Source organism: Canis lupus, chromosome 2, assembly GCF_003254725.2.
Source record: "Canis lupus dingo isolate Sandy chromosome 2, ASM325472v2, whole genome shotgun sequence".
Classification (NCBI taxonomy): Eukaryota; Metazoa; Chordata; class Mammalia; order Carnivora; family Canidae; genus Canis; species Canis lupus.
This window is the reverse complement of record NC_064244.1, coordinates 55,114,077-55,126,300: the sequence shown is the minus strand read 5'-3', so window position 1 is coordinate 55,126,300 and position 12,224 is coordinate 55,114,077. Positions and strand designations below refer to the sequence as shown.

General features: G+C 42.4%; 1 protein-coding gene across 14 annotated transcripts in view; it reads right to left on the bottom strand.

Moving 5' to 3' along the window:
• Positions 1 to 12,224, bottom strand: part of ARHGEF28 (Rho guanine nucleotide exchange factor 28) — a 289,007-nt gene that overhangs the window by 224,555 nt on the left and 52,228 nt on the right. For 12 of the 14 annotated variants that reach the window (XM_035713570.2, XM_049103925.1, XM_049103933.1 and 9 more), the window contains exon 2: positions 11,411 to 11,454. In XM_035713570.2, the coding sequence (XP_035569463.2) occupies positions 11,411 to 11,443 (33 nt within the window). In that variant the 5' untranslated portion in view covers positions 11,444 to 11,454. Of the gene's footprint in view, positions 1 to 11,384; positions 11,455 to 12,010; positions 12,096 to 12,224 lie in introns of all 14 variants that reach the window. The other 2 variants (XM_049103902.1, XM_035713568.2) reach the window with 2 other exon arrangements.

Below are 12,224 nucleotides of genomic sequence, written 5' to 3'. Positions count from 1 at the left end.
AGTCCTTGCTCACTTCTGAGCCTATCACAGCTCCTGGCCCAGATAAGTGAGTGCTGAGAAAGAAAAAACAGCCCCACTTCATTGAACCTCAGCTTTCCTTTCTGTAAAGGAAGGCTAATTCCTATGGTTTTGGTTTTTTGTTTTTATTTATTTATTTTTTAGATTTAGTTACTTATTTATTCATGAGCGACACAGAGAGAGAGGCAGAGACACAGGCAGAGGGAGAAGCAGGCTCCACACATGGAGTCTGAGGAGGCACTTGATCCCAGGACCCCGGGATCATGACCTAAGCCAAAGGTAAATGCTCAACCACTAAGCCACCCAGGTGCCCCTAATTCCTAGGGATTTGTATATATTGAGAACTCTTTAAAAAGTATACAGTACCATGTCTGGCACATAACAGATTAAAAACCAAACATTTGTAATGTATTTCATTGGATCCGTGTGTCCATTTTGCCCCAAATTATTTCTCCTACTTAAATGTGAAAGTTATTATTCTGTAGTGGAATTTTCATATTTTATATTTTTTAAGGGGTCACTTGGCAGGATGAGCACTGGGTGTTATACGTTGGCAAATCAAACGCCAATTAAAAAATATATACAAAAATAAATAAATTTTTCTAAATTTTTTTAAAGCAGAAAGCTATTATTTTCCTTCAATTATCTTTACCTTTGGAAAGCCAAGCTTTTCAGGCCACAAACTCTATCCATGGTACCAAGGGGTAATATATCCTGATTATCAAAATAACCAGGAAGCAAAAGCATCTTCCAAAATGGTAACCTAGGGCACTGGGTGGCTCAGTGGTTGAGCGTCTGCCTTTGGCTCAGGTTGTGATCCAAGGGTCCCGGGATCGAGTCCCACATCAGGATCCCTGCATGGAGTCTGCTTCTCCCTCTGCCTGTGTCTCTGCCTCCTCTCTGTGTCTCTCTCATGAATATATAAAATCTTTAAAAAAAAAAAAAAACACAGAAACAAAATGGTAACCTAACCCATAAAGTTCAAACAAGTCTTAGAGAACTTCCAAAAAGATACCAAATGTGTAGCTTTTCCACAGTCACAGCCTAGATACAATAAAGTATCCCATTCTTACCCGAGAGATATTTCTGGTTATGGAGCCAGCAGAGCTTGGGCAAAGGTCTGCTGTAGGAAAATAAAACCCACCAAGGTAGAGAGAGAACTTGTCTGATCAAACAGATAGGGGATAGGGATACAAAGCAAGGGACGAATCTGTAAGACATAATATTTGAGGGCAAGAATAAAACATTGACAAAGTCTAAGAAAATGGCAACTCTGAAGAGGTTACAGACAATAACTTGAAGATGAATTTGCATAATGGCTGAGGAGAGAAAACAGACAACCCTGACCATGAGCTCATCTATCTAGACAAATGGTCACCTACAAAGGATGAAGGAATGGAGGAATCAGGAAAACTCAGATGTCAAGTCACCATGCCTGGGAGAATGGTGATATGGGAATAGCATTGTGGAAGTTGGACAGGTAGTTGATTTGGAGAAGAACTGAAAGACTGTTTGAAATTTAACAGTTGGATTTGAAGTGAGCGCTAAGTGAATGGAAATACCAAGCAGGCCAGCTGGAAACAGAAGATGTGGCCTGGACACAGAGGTCAGGGAGGGGACCCTCATATGGGAGTCTTTAAGGAGGTACTGTGGTTCCCACAACAGGGGAGATGAGCTGGCCTAGAAAGAAGAAAGGGGTGGGCCCTGGGAACACTCATATAAGCAGAGGGGAAGAAAACACAATAGCCAAGAAAGAACTCAGTAAGAAACAGCAGAATTCATGAACATCAAGAATCACATAGGGCAACTTCCAGATCTGGACTCCCCGCCAACTTGGCATTTCATTACCTCGCCTTCCAAAGCTTCACATGACCTGGTTTTGCTTACGTCCCTGACTGCTCTCCTCTCTTCCATGAACCAGCCGCCTGAGCCTTCTCCTGTCCCCTAAGTATGCAAAGTTCCTTATTACTTTAGGACCCTTTGTGCTTTCTGACCCTTCTATAACGCTATGGGGGATCCTTGCTCTCCCCCTATCTCATGACACACACCACTCTCTATAACATCACCACGTTGTGTTGCTCTAATGTACCACTAACTGAAGGGCTAATGTGTTTATTTGTTTACCTACTTACTGTCCACCTCTCCACTCTCAAGTAGGCCCTGGGAGAGCAGGTGTTAGAATCCTGTTTCCTGGGGATCCCTGGGTGGCTCAGCAATTCAGTGCCCGCCTTCAGTTCAGGGTGTGATCCTGGAGACCCGGGATCGAGTCCTGCATCAGGCTCCCTGCATGGAGCCTGCTTCTCCCTCTGCTTCTGTCCCTGCCTCTGTTTCTCTGTCTCTCATGAATAAATAAATACAATCTTTAAAAAAAGAAAAAAAGAATCCTGTTTCCCTCTTTGTTACATCCTTAGTGCCTAGAAGAGTGCACTGTCCTAAGTAGGGACTTACACAACTCTGATTAAGAAAGAGCAAAATCGGGCAGCCAAGGTGGCTCAGCAGTTTAGCACTGCCTTCAGCCCAGGGCGTGATCCTGGGGTTCCGGATCCCATGTCCGGCTCCCTGCATGGAGCCCGCTTCTCCCTCTGCCTGTCTCTCTCTCTCTCTCTCTCTCTCTGTGTGTCTCAAATAAATAAATAAATAAATAAATAAACAAATAAATAAAATCTTAAAAAAAAAAGAGCAAAATCAGTGACCTTCATGAGATCAGTTTTGAAAAATATGGCCAAAACCAGACTGTATCAAATGATGAAAAGGGAAAAGGGTCAGGAGTTAAAAACAGCCCCTCCAACCAAGCACATGTACATGCTGAGGGGCGAGAGGCAGGAGTGGCTGATGCTGCAGGACGGTTGTCGCATCCTCTGTAGCAGCTCCTACCTACAATGCGTTAGTGAAACATTTTAACTGGATCACGTCTTGCTTCTCCTGAGGATTCTCTGAGAGACAGCTCTGACCCCTATGAACCATGCCTAAAACTGTGAAAATGGTAAATGTATTTTTAAAATCCGAGAGAACAAAAATGTCGATTACTTTGCAGTCTGTGCTTAAAACTACAAGGCTGCTGTTGCCCAAAATGTGGGGGCAGCCACTGATACGTGGGCAGTGAGGCCATCAGACTTGACGACATGTGGTCCTCCCACAAAGAAATTCCTTCAAACTTGGGCAGCGGGCTGGATTCTTCCCGAAGTTTCCCGCAGTTGGACGTTTTACGTTTGGGCCTTTGTCTAAAGTCTGCATGCCCGTGGGGACAGAACAGCACCAGAACCGGCACCGTGCTGGAAGGCAAGGGCGCCCCGTAACGCCTAGGGCGGGACCAGGCGACAGTGTCCGCCACCGGCTCTGCTGACGCCGGGGAAGAGGCTGCCGTCTGCTCGGCGCCCCCGCGGTGCCTGGGCTCCGGGGCGGCACTTGCGGCCGCCCGCCAGGCAGGTGAAGCGGTGGCCGCGGCCCGCCACCGGGGGCAGGACACGCCGGCACAGTGTGCCCCTCACGGAAAAGATGAGAAGTGGCACAAAGCTGAAGGCGGGACCACGAAGGACAAGGTCAAGCTGGCGAAACCAAGGGGCATCAAGGGACGCCGACGTCACCTGGCTCAGCCGAAACACGACGGAAGATCCGGACAGTACATGGCAAGTCGCCGGGATGCACGTGTGACTCTCATTAAGTCGGGACACTTAATTTGCTAATAAATGGCCATAGAGGCAACATGTGACCGAGAAGTTGTTTTCAGGCAAAAGCCGCTCCTGGCTCCTGGCTGTACTGGTGCCTGGAGGTCCCCTCAGGCACGCCCTCTCCCCCCGAGACCTAGTGGTTCTATTAATTTGAGCTGGAGAGCTCTTTGGAGCAAATGAAAAACAACTACTGCGCTCAGACTTTTTTTGGAGTAAATTAGTTTGGAGGATCAGGGCTTGTCCCGATTTAGTTACAGGCAAGATCCTCTAGCAAGACCAAAAACAAAAAAAAATTGAGAAAAGGGAGATGCTTTCATGGAAGGCCCAGGAAGTGACACCATTCTTCACCATAAAAGGTCAAGACAGGGACACCTGGGGGGCTCAGCAGTTGAACGTCTGCCTCTGGCTCAGGGAATGACCCCGGGTCCTGGGATTGAGTCCCATGTTGGGCTCCCTGCACGGAGCCTGCTTCTCCCTCTGCCTGGGTCTCTGCCTCTTCTCTGTGTCTCTCATAAATAAATAAAATACTTTTAAGAAAAAAAACTCAAATAAATAAATAAATAAATAAATAAATAAATAATAAATCTTTTTAAAAAAAAATCTCAAGAGAGACTGCAAGCTTGTAAAGAACTCAATGGCACCCTTGAGTAATAGCCAATGGGGCAATCAACTTGTGGTGGCAGGACATTTTGAGGGTGAGAAAAACCCAGGCTTATGGGGGTCTCTCCCAATTTCTGAACAACAAAATTTTATGACTTCTAATACATCATCCAAACTTCTCAATATCAAATCAGCTCAGTTAATGAGTCAAGTAAGTCACTCTCCCTGAGAACTTTAATTTCCTCATCTCAAAGTCAGGGTGACCAGGCAAAAGTCTCAGAGCTACTCTCCGCCCCCCAACACTGGGATAATCATGGAGAGAGGCCACAGGCAGCCATCGGGATGCAGAGCCACCAGCAGGGAAGGAGCAGCATCTGGAGGACAGGATTTCCTTCAACAGGAACCAGAAGCCAGAGGGAGTCTGCACGGGTCAGGAAGGAGGCGTCTGCCAGGTGAGCAGAGAACAAAGCCACCAAGTCCCCGCCTCCATAGGAAGCGGCCTCCCTAGGCTAGGAAACAGGTGGTGGGACCTGTCCTCGGGTCCTCCCCCCATAAGGCTGGGACCAGGAAGGGTGCACTCAGCCAAGGACTCAAGGAAGCTACTCCAAAGCCCAAAATATAAGTGCTTGCCTGGGGGAGGGTCAGCTCGGCTACCGAAGGAGCTAATCAGATCTCTAACCATCAGATTACACTTTCAATTAATATATACAATGAGCCCAGCAGCCACTAATATTCTTGGGACAAACACAGCAGGATGCTGTGAGCTTGAAGAGTAGCAAACATGAGATGCTCAGGGAATAGGGAAGCAGCTTAGATCCAGCTGGCAACGAGCTACTGAAGTGAACACTGCACTGCTAAACCATTAAACCATTAGCAGCCTCCAGAGAGAGAGGATGAGGCTCTTCCCAGCGACTTGCTACGATGAACACGCCTGAAGGGCGGAAGAGAGCAAGAGCCCACACGCAAAGGTTCACAGACACGCCCTCTGCAGATGTTAGAAACCTCTCCATGGAGTAGATCCTCGCATTAACCGGAATTCAGCAAATGTCAGAGATGAAGAACCACAGCAGAAAATTAAAGATCAAGACATTTTTGAGCATTTATAAAATATACAAAATTTAACACACTGCCTTTCTTTGCACAATGAAAATGAGAACACCCAATTTTTCATAACTAGTAGTTATCAAAGCTAAAAAAGACTACTTAATATATCTGAAAGTTACTTAATGAAATGGTGCTACATCTCATTTGCAAAGCAACCCATTAAAATTTGAAATACACCCTTCATTCAGCAATTCAACTCCTGGGAATCTCTACTACAGAGACAAAAATATCAATATATAACGACATACAAAGATATCTAGTAAATAATTGTTCATGGTTGCCAAGAACCAAAATAAAGTGAATATCCATCCAGAGACAGTGCCCTGGTCCACACCCACTCATTAAAAAGAATGAGTTTGAGCTACAGCTGATGATTTAGAGGAGTTTCTACCAACTATTGCTTAGTTGGAAAAGATACAGAAGTCCAAATATGAGCCAGATTTTTAAAAACGATTTTATTAAAGCTGCGTCTAAGTTTATGCACAGGGCTGTAGAAGTACACAAAAATGTGTAAATATATACATTAAGTCTGGTTCTCAAACTGTAGCGTGCAACAGAACTACCTGAAAGCTGCTTTCCAATGCAGATTGCCAGGCCCCACCCCCAGAATATCCGATTCAGTAGGTCTGGGGTAAAGGCCTCAGAATTCTTTTTGCCAGTAAGTTCCAAAGGAATTCTAATGCTGCTGAGAGAAACGCATCCATTTTCAACAGCAGTTACCAGTGGAGAGAGAAAAGGGGTTATAAAATGGGGAGGAATTAATTAATAGAATCTGCCCAGGATCCTAACAGATTTTCTAGGATTCCTTTTATGGAATATTGTGTGTTTATTTGCAAAAAGTAATTTCTAATATTTTTGCTTTATTTTTTATGATGAGCAAGAGTTAAATAACTTTATTTAAAATGAAGCTATTTTTATTGAGGAAAAAAATCATTGCAATCAACAATTTCTCAAAGAAGAGTTCTTCTGCTTTACTCACAGCACGGAGCTGATTTTGGGAAGATTAGTGCTAATTACAACTTACATAAAAATAAAAATATGTGGAAAGAAGTTCCTAGCTTAACAAGTAGAACATGTATGTGTTTTAGGACATTTGTCAATCTACAGAAACTTTGAGAAAACCCAATTTTAAAAAGTAACCAAAAAACACCCAACAGCAAAAATATTACTTGGCTTGTGAATGCAAAATCTCTTTCTGTTTCAAAATTCAAATACCAAGTAAGCAAAATCTCTCCTCCTTTTAAACTCTGCTTGCATCATTTCCTATCTTTTTATGTACAAACTAGGAAACAAAGGGCCAAAAACAACAAACTAAAAAATAGAAATAACTTCATGACTTCCAATTTAGAACTTTTAAGCTCCCAAGTGATTACGGAGGTTTAAGAGAGAGAATAAACATGGAGATCAGTTATATTCACCATAATTGACACTCTTCCAGGCTTTCACACTTGTCATCACTTTCATCATCACAACTCTTTGCCAGCTTAACACTCATCCTCCTCTTAAAACCATGTTGTCTGTCACTCAATCTAAAAACAAAGCCGAGGGCATCCAGGGGGCTCATTCGGTGAGCACCCCACTCTTGTTTCCAGCTCAGGTCATGATCCCAGGGTCCTGACGTCAGCCCCATGTTGGGATCCACACTCAGCCAGGAGTCCGCTTCAGGTTCTCTCTCTCCTTTTCCCTCTGCCCCTCCCTGCCCTTTGTACTCTTTCTCTAAAATACATAAACATACAAAATCCTTAAAAATAAATAAAAATAAAAAATGAAAATTAAGCCTAGACCTCAAACCAGATCACATGCATCTGTGCTTTTTTTTTTTTCTATCGTGAATAAACAGCCTGGCCTTCAATGTGGCTCCTTTGGTGCCCCTTGGAGCACAGACGCAGGAAGCTGCTCAGAGGCTGAAAAATGGATTCACAAGGCTCACATCCCTATGGTCTACAAATCGGTATTTCAGAATTCTTGGCTACCAGATGCCAACTCCTGCTTCTTCTCTAACCTTATATCACAGTGCAGGGTTTCTTTTCCTGCAATAACAACTCAATGGATCTCCATTGTTCACTTCAAAAATCAGAATGAGTCTGGCTGAGTTGAGGAATATCCCTGCATCTCCAACACTAAGATTGCCTCCTTAAACGTTTGCCAAAAGAACTATAAAGTTCTACAGCACACCAGACAGAATCAGAGTCAGAAACAAATTCCTGACATGCAAAATATTTTAAGTTCTTTGTGCATACAGTAAAATACACAAGATTATGAAACTATTATGGGCATAAGAAACAGGCCAAGATTTGATAACCACATAGGGACTAAAAATAAACCAATGGAAACTAAAATTGTGCTGGCAAAACGGTAAACTAAATAATACAGAAAACTGAAGTAGAAAATAAAATAGGAAACTGAAGTAGAAAATATAAGGGTGCCTGGGTGGCTCAGTTGGTTAGGTGACGGCTCTTAATTTTGGCTCAGGTCACAATCTCAGGGTCTTGGGATCAAGCCCACCCTCACCACTTTTATTCAACATAGTACTGGAAGTCCTTGACATAGCAATCAGACAAGAAAAAGAAATAAAAGGCATCCAAATCAGTAAGAAGTAGAAACTTCCAGGATTTCCAGGTAGTAAGATACTATATACAGAATTCCCTAAAGAACCCCAAAAATCTCCAAGAATTGATAAATGAATGCTCTCTACTATTTTTAGTAAGGATTCTCTTTAGTGACCTAGAAGCAAAGACCTCTGACCCTTAAAAATGAATCCCCCCTCCCAAAAAAAGAATTCTTACATCAAAATGATTTATAATCAAAGGAACAACAACAACAAAATAATCACCTGAACAAGGTGGAGGGTGGATCAAAGCTGAGAATAATTTCCATCACATTTTCTTCCCATAATTATCACTCCATTTATGTGATCTAATTCTCCATGAGATAGATTTTATAATTTATATTTTTAAAGACCATCTTAATGAGATTTTTTCATTAGCATGCAATTATTATTTTATAATTTAAAGGTATCTCAGTATGTTATAGGCCCTTTAAAATTACTAGTTTTATTTGGGTTTTAGTTTAATTATACACTTGCCAGAGTCAATCTGTTTTTCTAAAATAAAAAATCGTAACAAATAGAATTGTTAGTATGTAAAAATAACAAAATAAAGAAATCCAATATATTGCAGTCAAGGGGCACCTGGCTGGTTTGGTCAGCAGAGCCTGTGACTCTTGATCTCAGGACCAGGAGTTCAAGCCCCATGTTGTGTACAGAGATTACTTAAGAATAGAAAATCTTTAATTATATATATACATACTGCAGTAAAATAAGAAAACACCTTATCTAAATAAATGCCTTAATAATGAATGCTTTAACATCAATAAAATTCAACACAAATATCAATAAAACTCTGAAAAAACATACTAAAATATCAAAAGTGCTCATACTGGTGACAGGATTAAACATGAGGTTCTAATTTTTCTTGATATTTCCAATTGTTATAACATATGTAAAACGTAAATACAAATTTTAAAAATTAAAGATTTGTAAACCAAATTTTATAAACTAGAAGCTAGAAGTAACTATTTATTAAACTTCTCCACACAAAAAAGCAGAGAGGAGGCCTGCCCCAAAATACAGCAATAAGTATTAGTATAGTTCTTATGTGTGCTGTTTATATGTTACTAATTTGGTGGAAATTAGTTTTAAGTCTTGTTTTCATTAAAGTATATCCCTTCTGGCCTCTTACTGCATGTGCCCAAGTGGTCAAATTGGCTGACATCAGTTTGTAATACTGACATAAAAGTTTAAGTGAGGGGAAAAAAATCAGTTATAATCAGATTTGTATATATATATAATTTTTACATATTTTTATATTTTTTATATTTATATATAGATTTAATATATATACAGACACATACGTATGCATGTTTTAAGAGTCATGTTAAACATAAACAATCTATTTCATCTAATCTAAGGTAATCACTTATATCAGTTATAATTTCTATTTTATATTCCACCAAAAAATTAATTATGGCAGGATTGAATTTTATTTTATACTAATTGCAAGAACTTCTAAATTTAGACAGATTTTATGTATCAGGCCACTGTTTCAATGTCTTCCATGTTACTGTGTATACAGAGTAAGTTAGCTTTTTAATGCCAAGTCTAGTAGAATCATTCTGAAAGCATCTAATTCACGTATCACCAGCAAGGCACACAGGTAGTCCTAAGTGACAACCACAGGACCACTGTGACCAAGGACACGCAGGCGTAGATAGTAACTACAACACAGCACATAAGAGCATCTCAATTTCAGAGCTGGTAAAACGAGGGGGGCAAAAAGTCTGCACCTTAGAATAACAAAGACTTTAACACAGTATCTATAGGGGGTGAGATTATGAGTAATGGTTTCTTAACACCTTCCATATATTTCATCTTATTCCAGTTAGTATATACGGTCTAATAATTAGAAAAAATTTATTTTTGCTTTTGTTTGTCCTTTAAGCCCCTCCTCTCCGTAGGCTTTGTGTACTGACTCTTCCCTAATCTGATCGTAGTCTCATAGGTAGGAATCAAAATAGCTACACTAGTATGTTCATCAACTACAAGATTCTAGATCTTTTTTTTTTTTTTTTTTTAATGATAGACATAGAGAGAGAGGCAGAGACACAGGAGGAGGGAGAAGCAGGCTCCATGCCGGGAGCCCAACGCAGGATTCAATCCCGGGACTCCAGGACCGCGCCCTGGGCCAAAGGGCTCCGCCAAGCCACCCAGGGATCCCCAAGATTCTATATCTTGATTAGGTTTGTGGGATTTGTTTTGAGGCAGGAGAGCAGGGCAGAGAAAGTAGAGCTTAAGAGGAGGAGGATACCAAAAAAAAAAAAAAAAAAGAAAGAAAGAAAAAAGAAAGCCAGAGAACCAGGAGCTATTTACAGTTGAGCCTTGGACCAGTCTTCGTCTGTAATTACGGATGAGCCGAGCCCAAATGTCTACTTTATGACCTGCAAATCGCAACCTAGAGAGTACTACGGACCGCTGGGCAACCTAGGAGCCACCTCTCTCATTATTCTGACATCCGTTCATCCTATCATGTACTTTTCTGCAGAGAATAGAAAGGAGTTTGTATAAGGGAAGAGGACAGGTAGGGGAAGGAGGAGGGAAGGTGGGCTACCTGGGTAGTGAGTGAGATGTGGTACGGGGAAATGAATAAATAGATTTTAATCGAAGATTCTGATTTTCTTCTAGTTCCTCCATTTCATTAAGGATTAACTTAAATGGAATTCATACTCTTAGCCTAGATGCAGTTCTGGGCCTGAACACCATGAGGGGATTCAAAGGTCACCCGAAACCAAAGTGCCCACGTACCCATCCATGCCCACCCCCCCCCCACCAACTCAGATTCCAAGGAAAGAAGTTTTGACTGAACTAAGGAGGGAGGGTGAAGACATCTGCCATCTTCTACGTGAAGACACCATCCATTCACTTCCCTGTTGTGCCCAGTAATTGTTCTCAAGAATGGAATCCTTCCTCCCTCAACGCAGAAGGCATGCCTGACCGGGCATGTCCCTGGGCACCGCTGTCCCCTCAATCTCCACCTAATCTATGGATGCCCCAGTGCCTTGCTCTTCAAATTCCTATTTTATTTTAGCTGCCACAGCTGCCACTAAACCTTACCCCCCAAAAAAAAGACACACAGAGAAAATATTCCTGAATATTCAGGAGAGCATAATATACAATGTTCAAAAGTCATTCACATGAATGAAACGGGTATTGCTCAATCCAGAAGTTATACAGTTTAAACGAAGTTACTCAGGGAAATATTATTAAAACCCAGATTTTAGAACTGAGAATCAATCAGTTTTAAAAGGGTCCGCGTGAACACCTGAACAAGACAGTAACGCTCTATGGGGGTTTTTTTGTGAAAAGCCTCAACAACAATGGTGAGCCCAACATTTGTCCTCGCTTCAGTCCCACAGGTGTGTACAAAAGGGCACTCAGACCTGCCGTCCAATGCGCAGGCACTTACATAAAGAGGTACTTCGCTGCAGCTCAACTCCATGGCTCCTGCATCTGCAAGAAGATAACGAATGAGAATTGTTATTACGGGAGGCACCATAACCCACTAGCCCAACCGTGTCCTGCCCTGCAGTTGTCACCAACAGGAGGAAAAGCAACAGTGAGCAAAACTGCAGGCCCCAAATTATCAACTATGGGAAAGAGATCCTATCTGCACAAAACACACCCCGCTTTCTTCTTTCACACATAAGGGAACCTTTCAAACCCCAGACATCATCCTACTGACTGCTCTCAAAAGAGAAGTATTTCGAAAAGCCAAGAAAGTCACCATAAACATGGTCAAAGTTTTGCTGTAGTGAACTCCTTGAGTAACAGGCTACTCTGAGGTCAGAATCCTCCTTGGTCCAAATGAGGCAGGAGACCTCAGGGACAAGGTAGGTCTTTCATCCAGAAGGCCAAAGATTTCAGTCACAGGGTCACAGGGGGCTCACTACTCTCTCCACCAGTTGCAGGCATCCCATCTCCCTCGGGGTACACCTGCTCCGTTAGGGCCCCACCCAGACGCCGGCTTGAAGCTCAAAGAGCTAGCACCACTCCAGAAGGGGCTCACCGAACACCTCCAGCGGGCCAACCGTTACGCAAAGATGATCGCCACGGGGTCCAGCCCTCAAAAACCTTTGCTCAACAAGAAAGACCTAAAGGCAAAGTGAAGAGTAGCTGCTTGAGAATTCTGAACGGGTACGACAGGGAGACCCCACCAGCATCCGAGCTCTGCCTCTGGTTCCCAGGCCGCACTCCAGCTGCAGCATCCAGGGGACATGTGC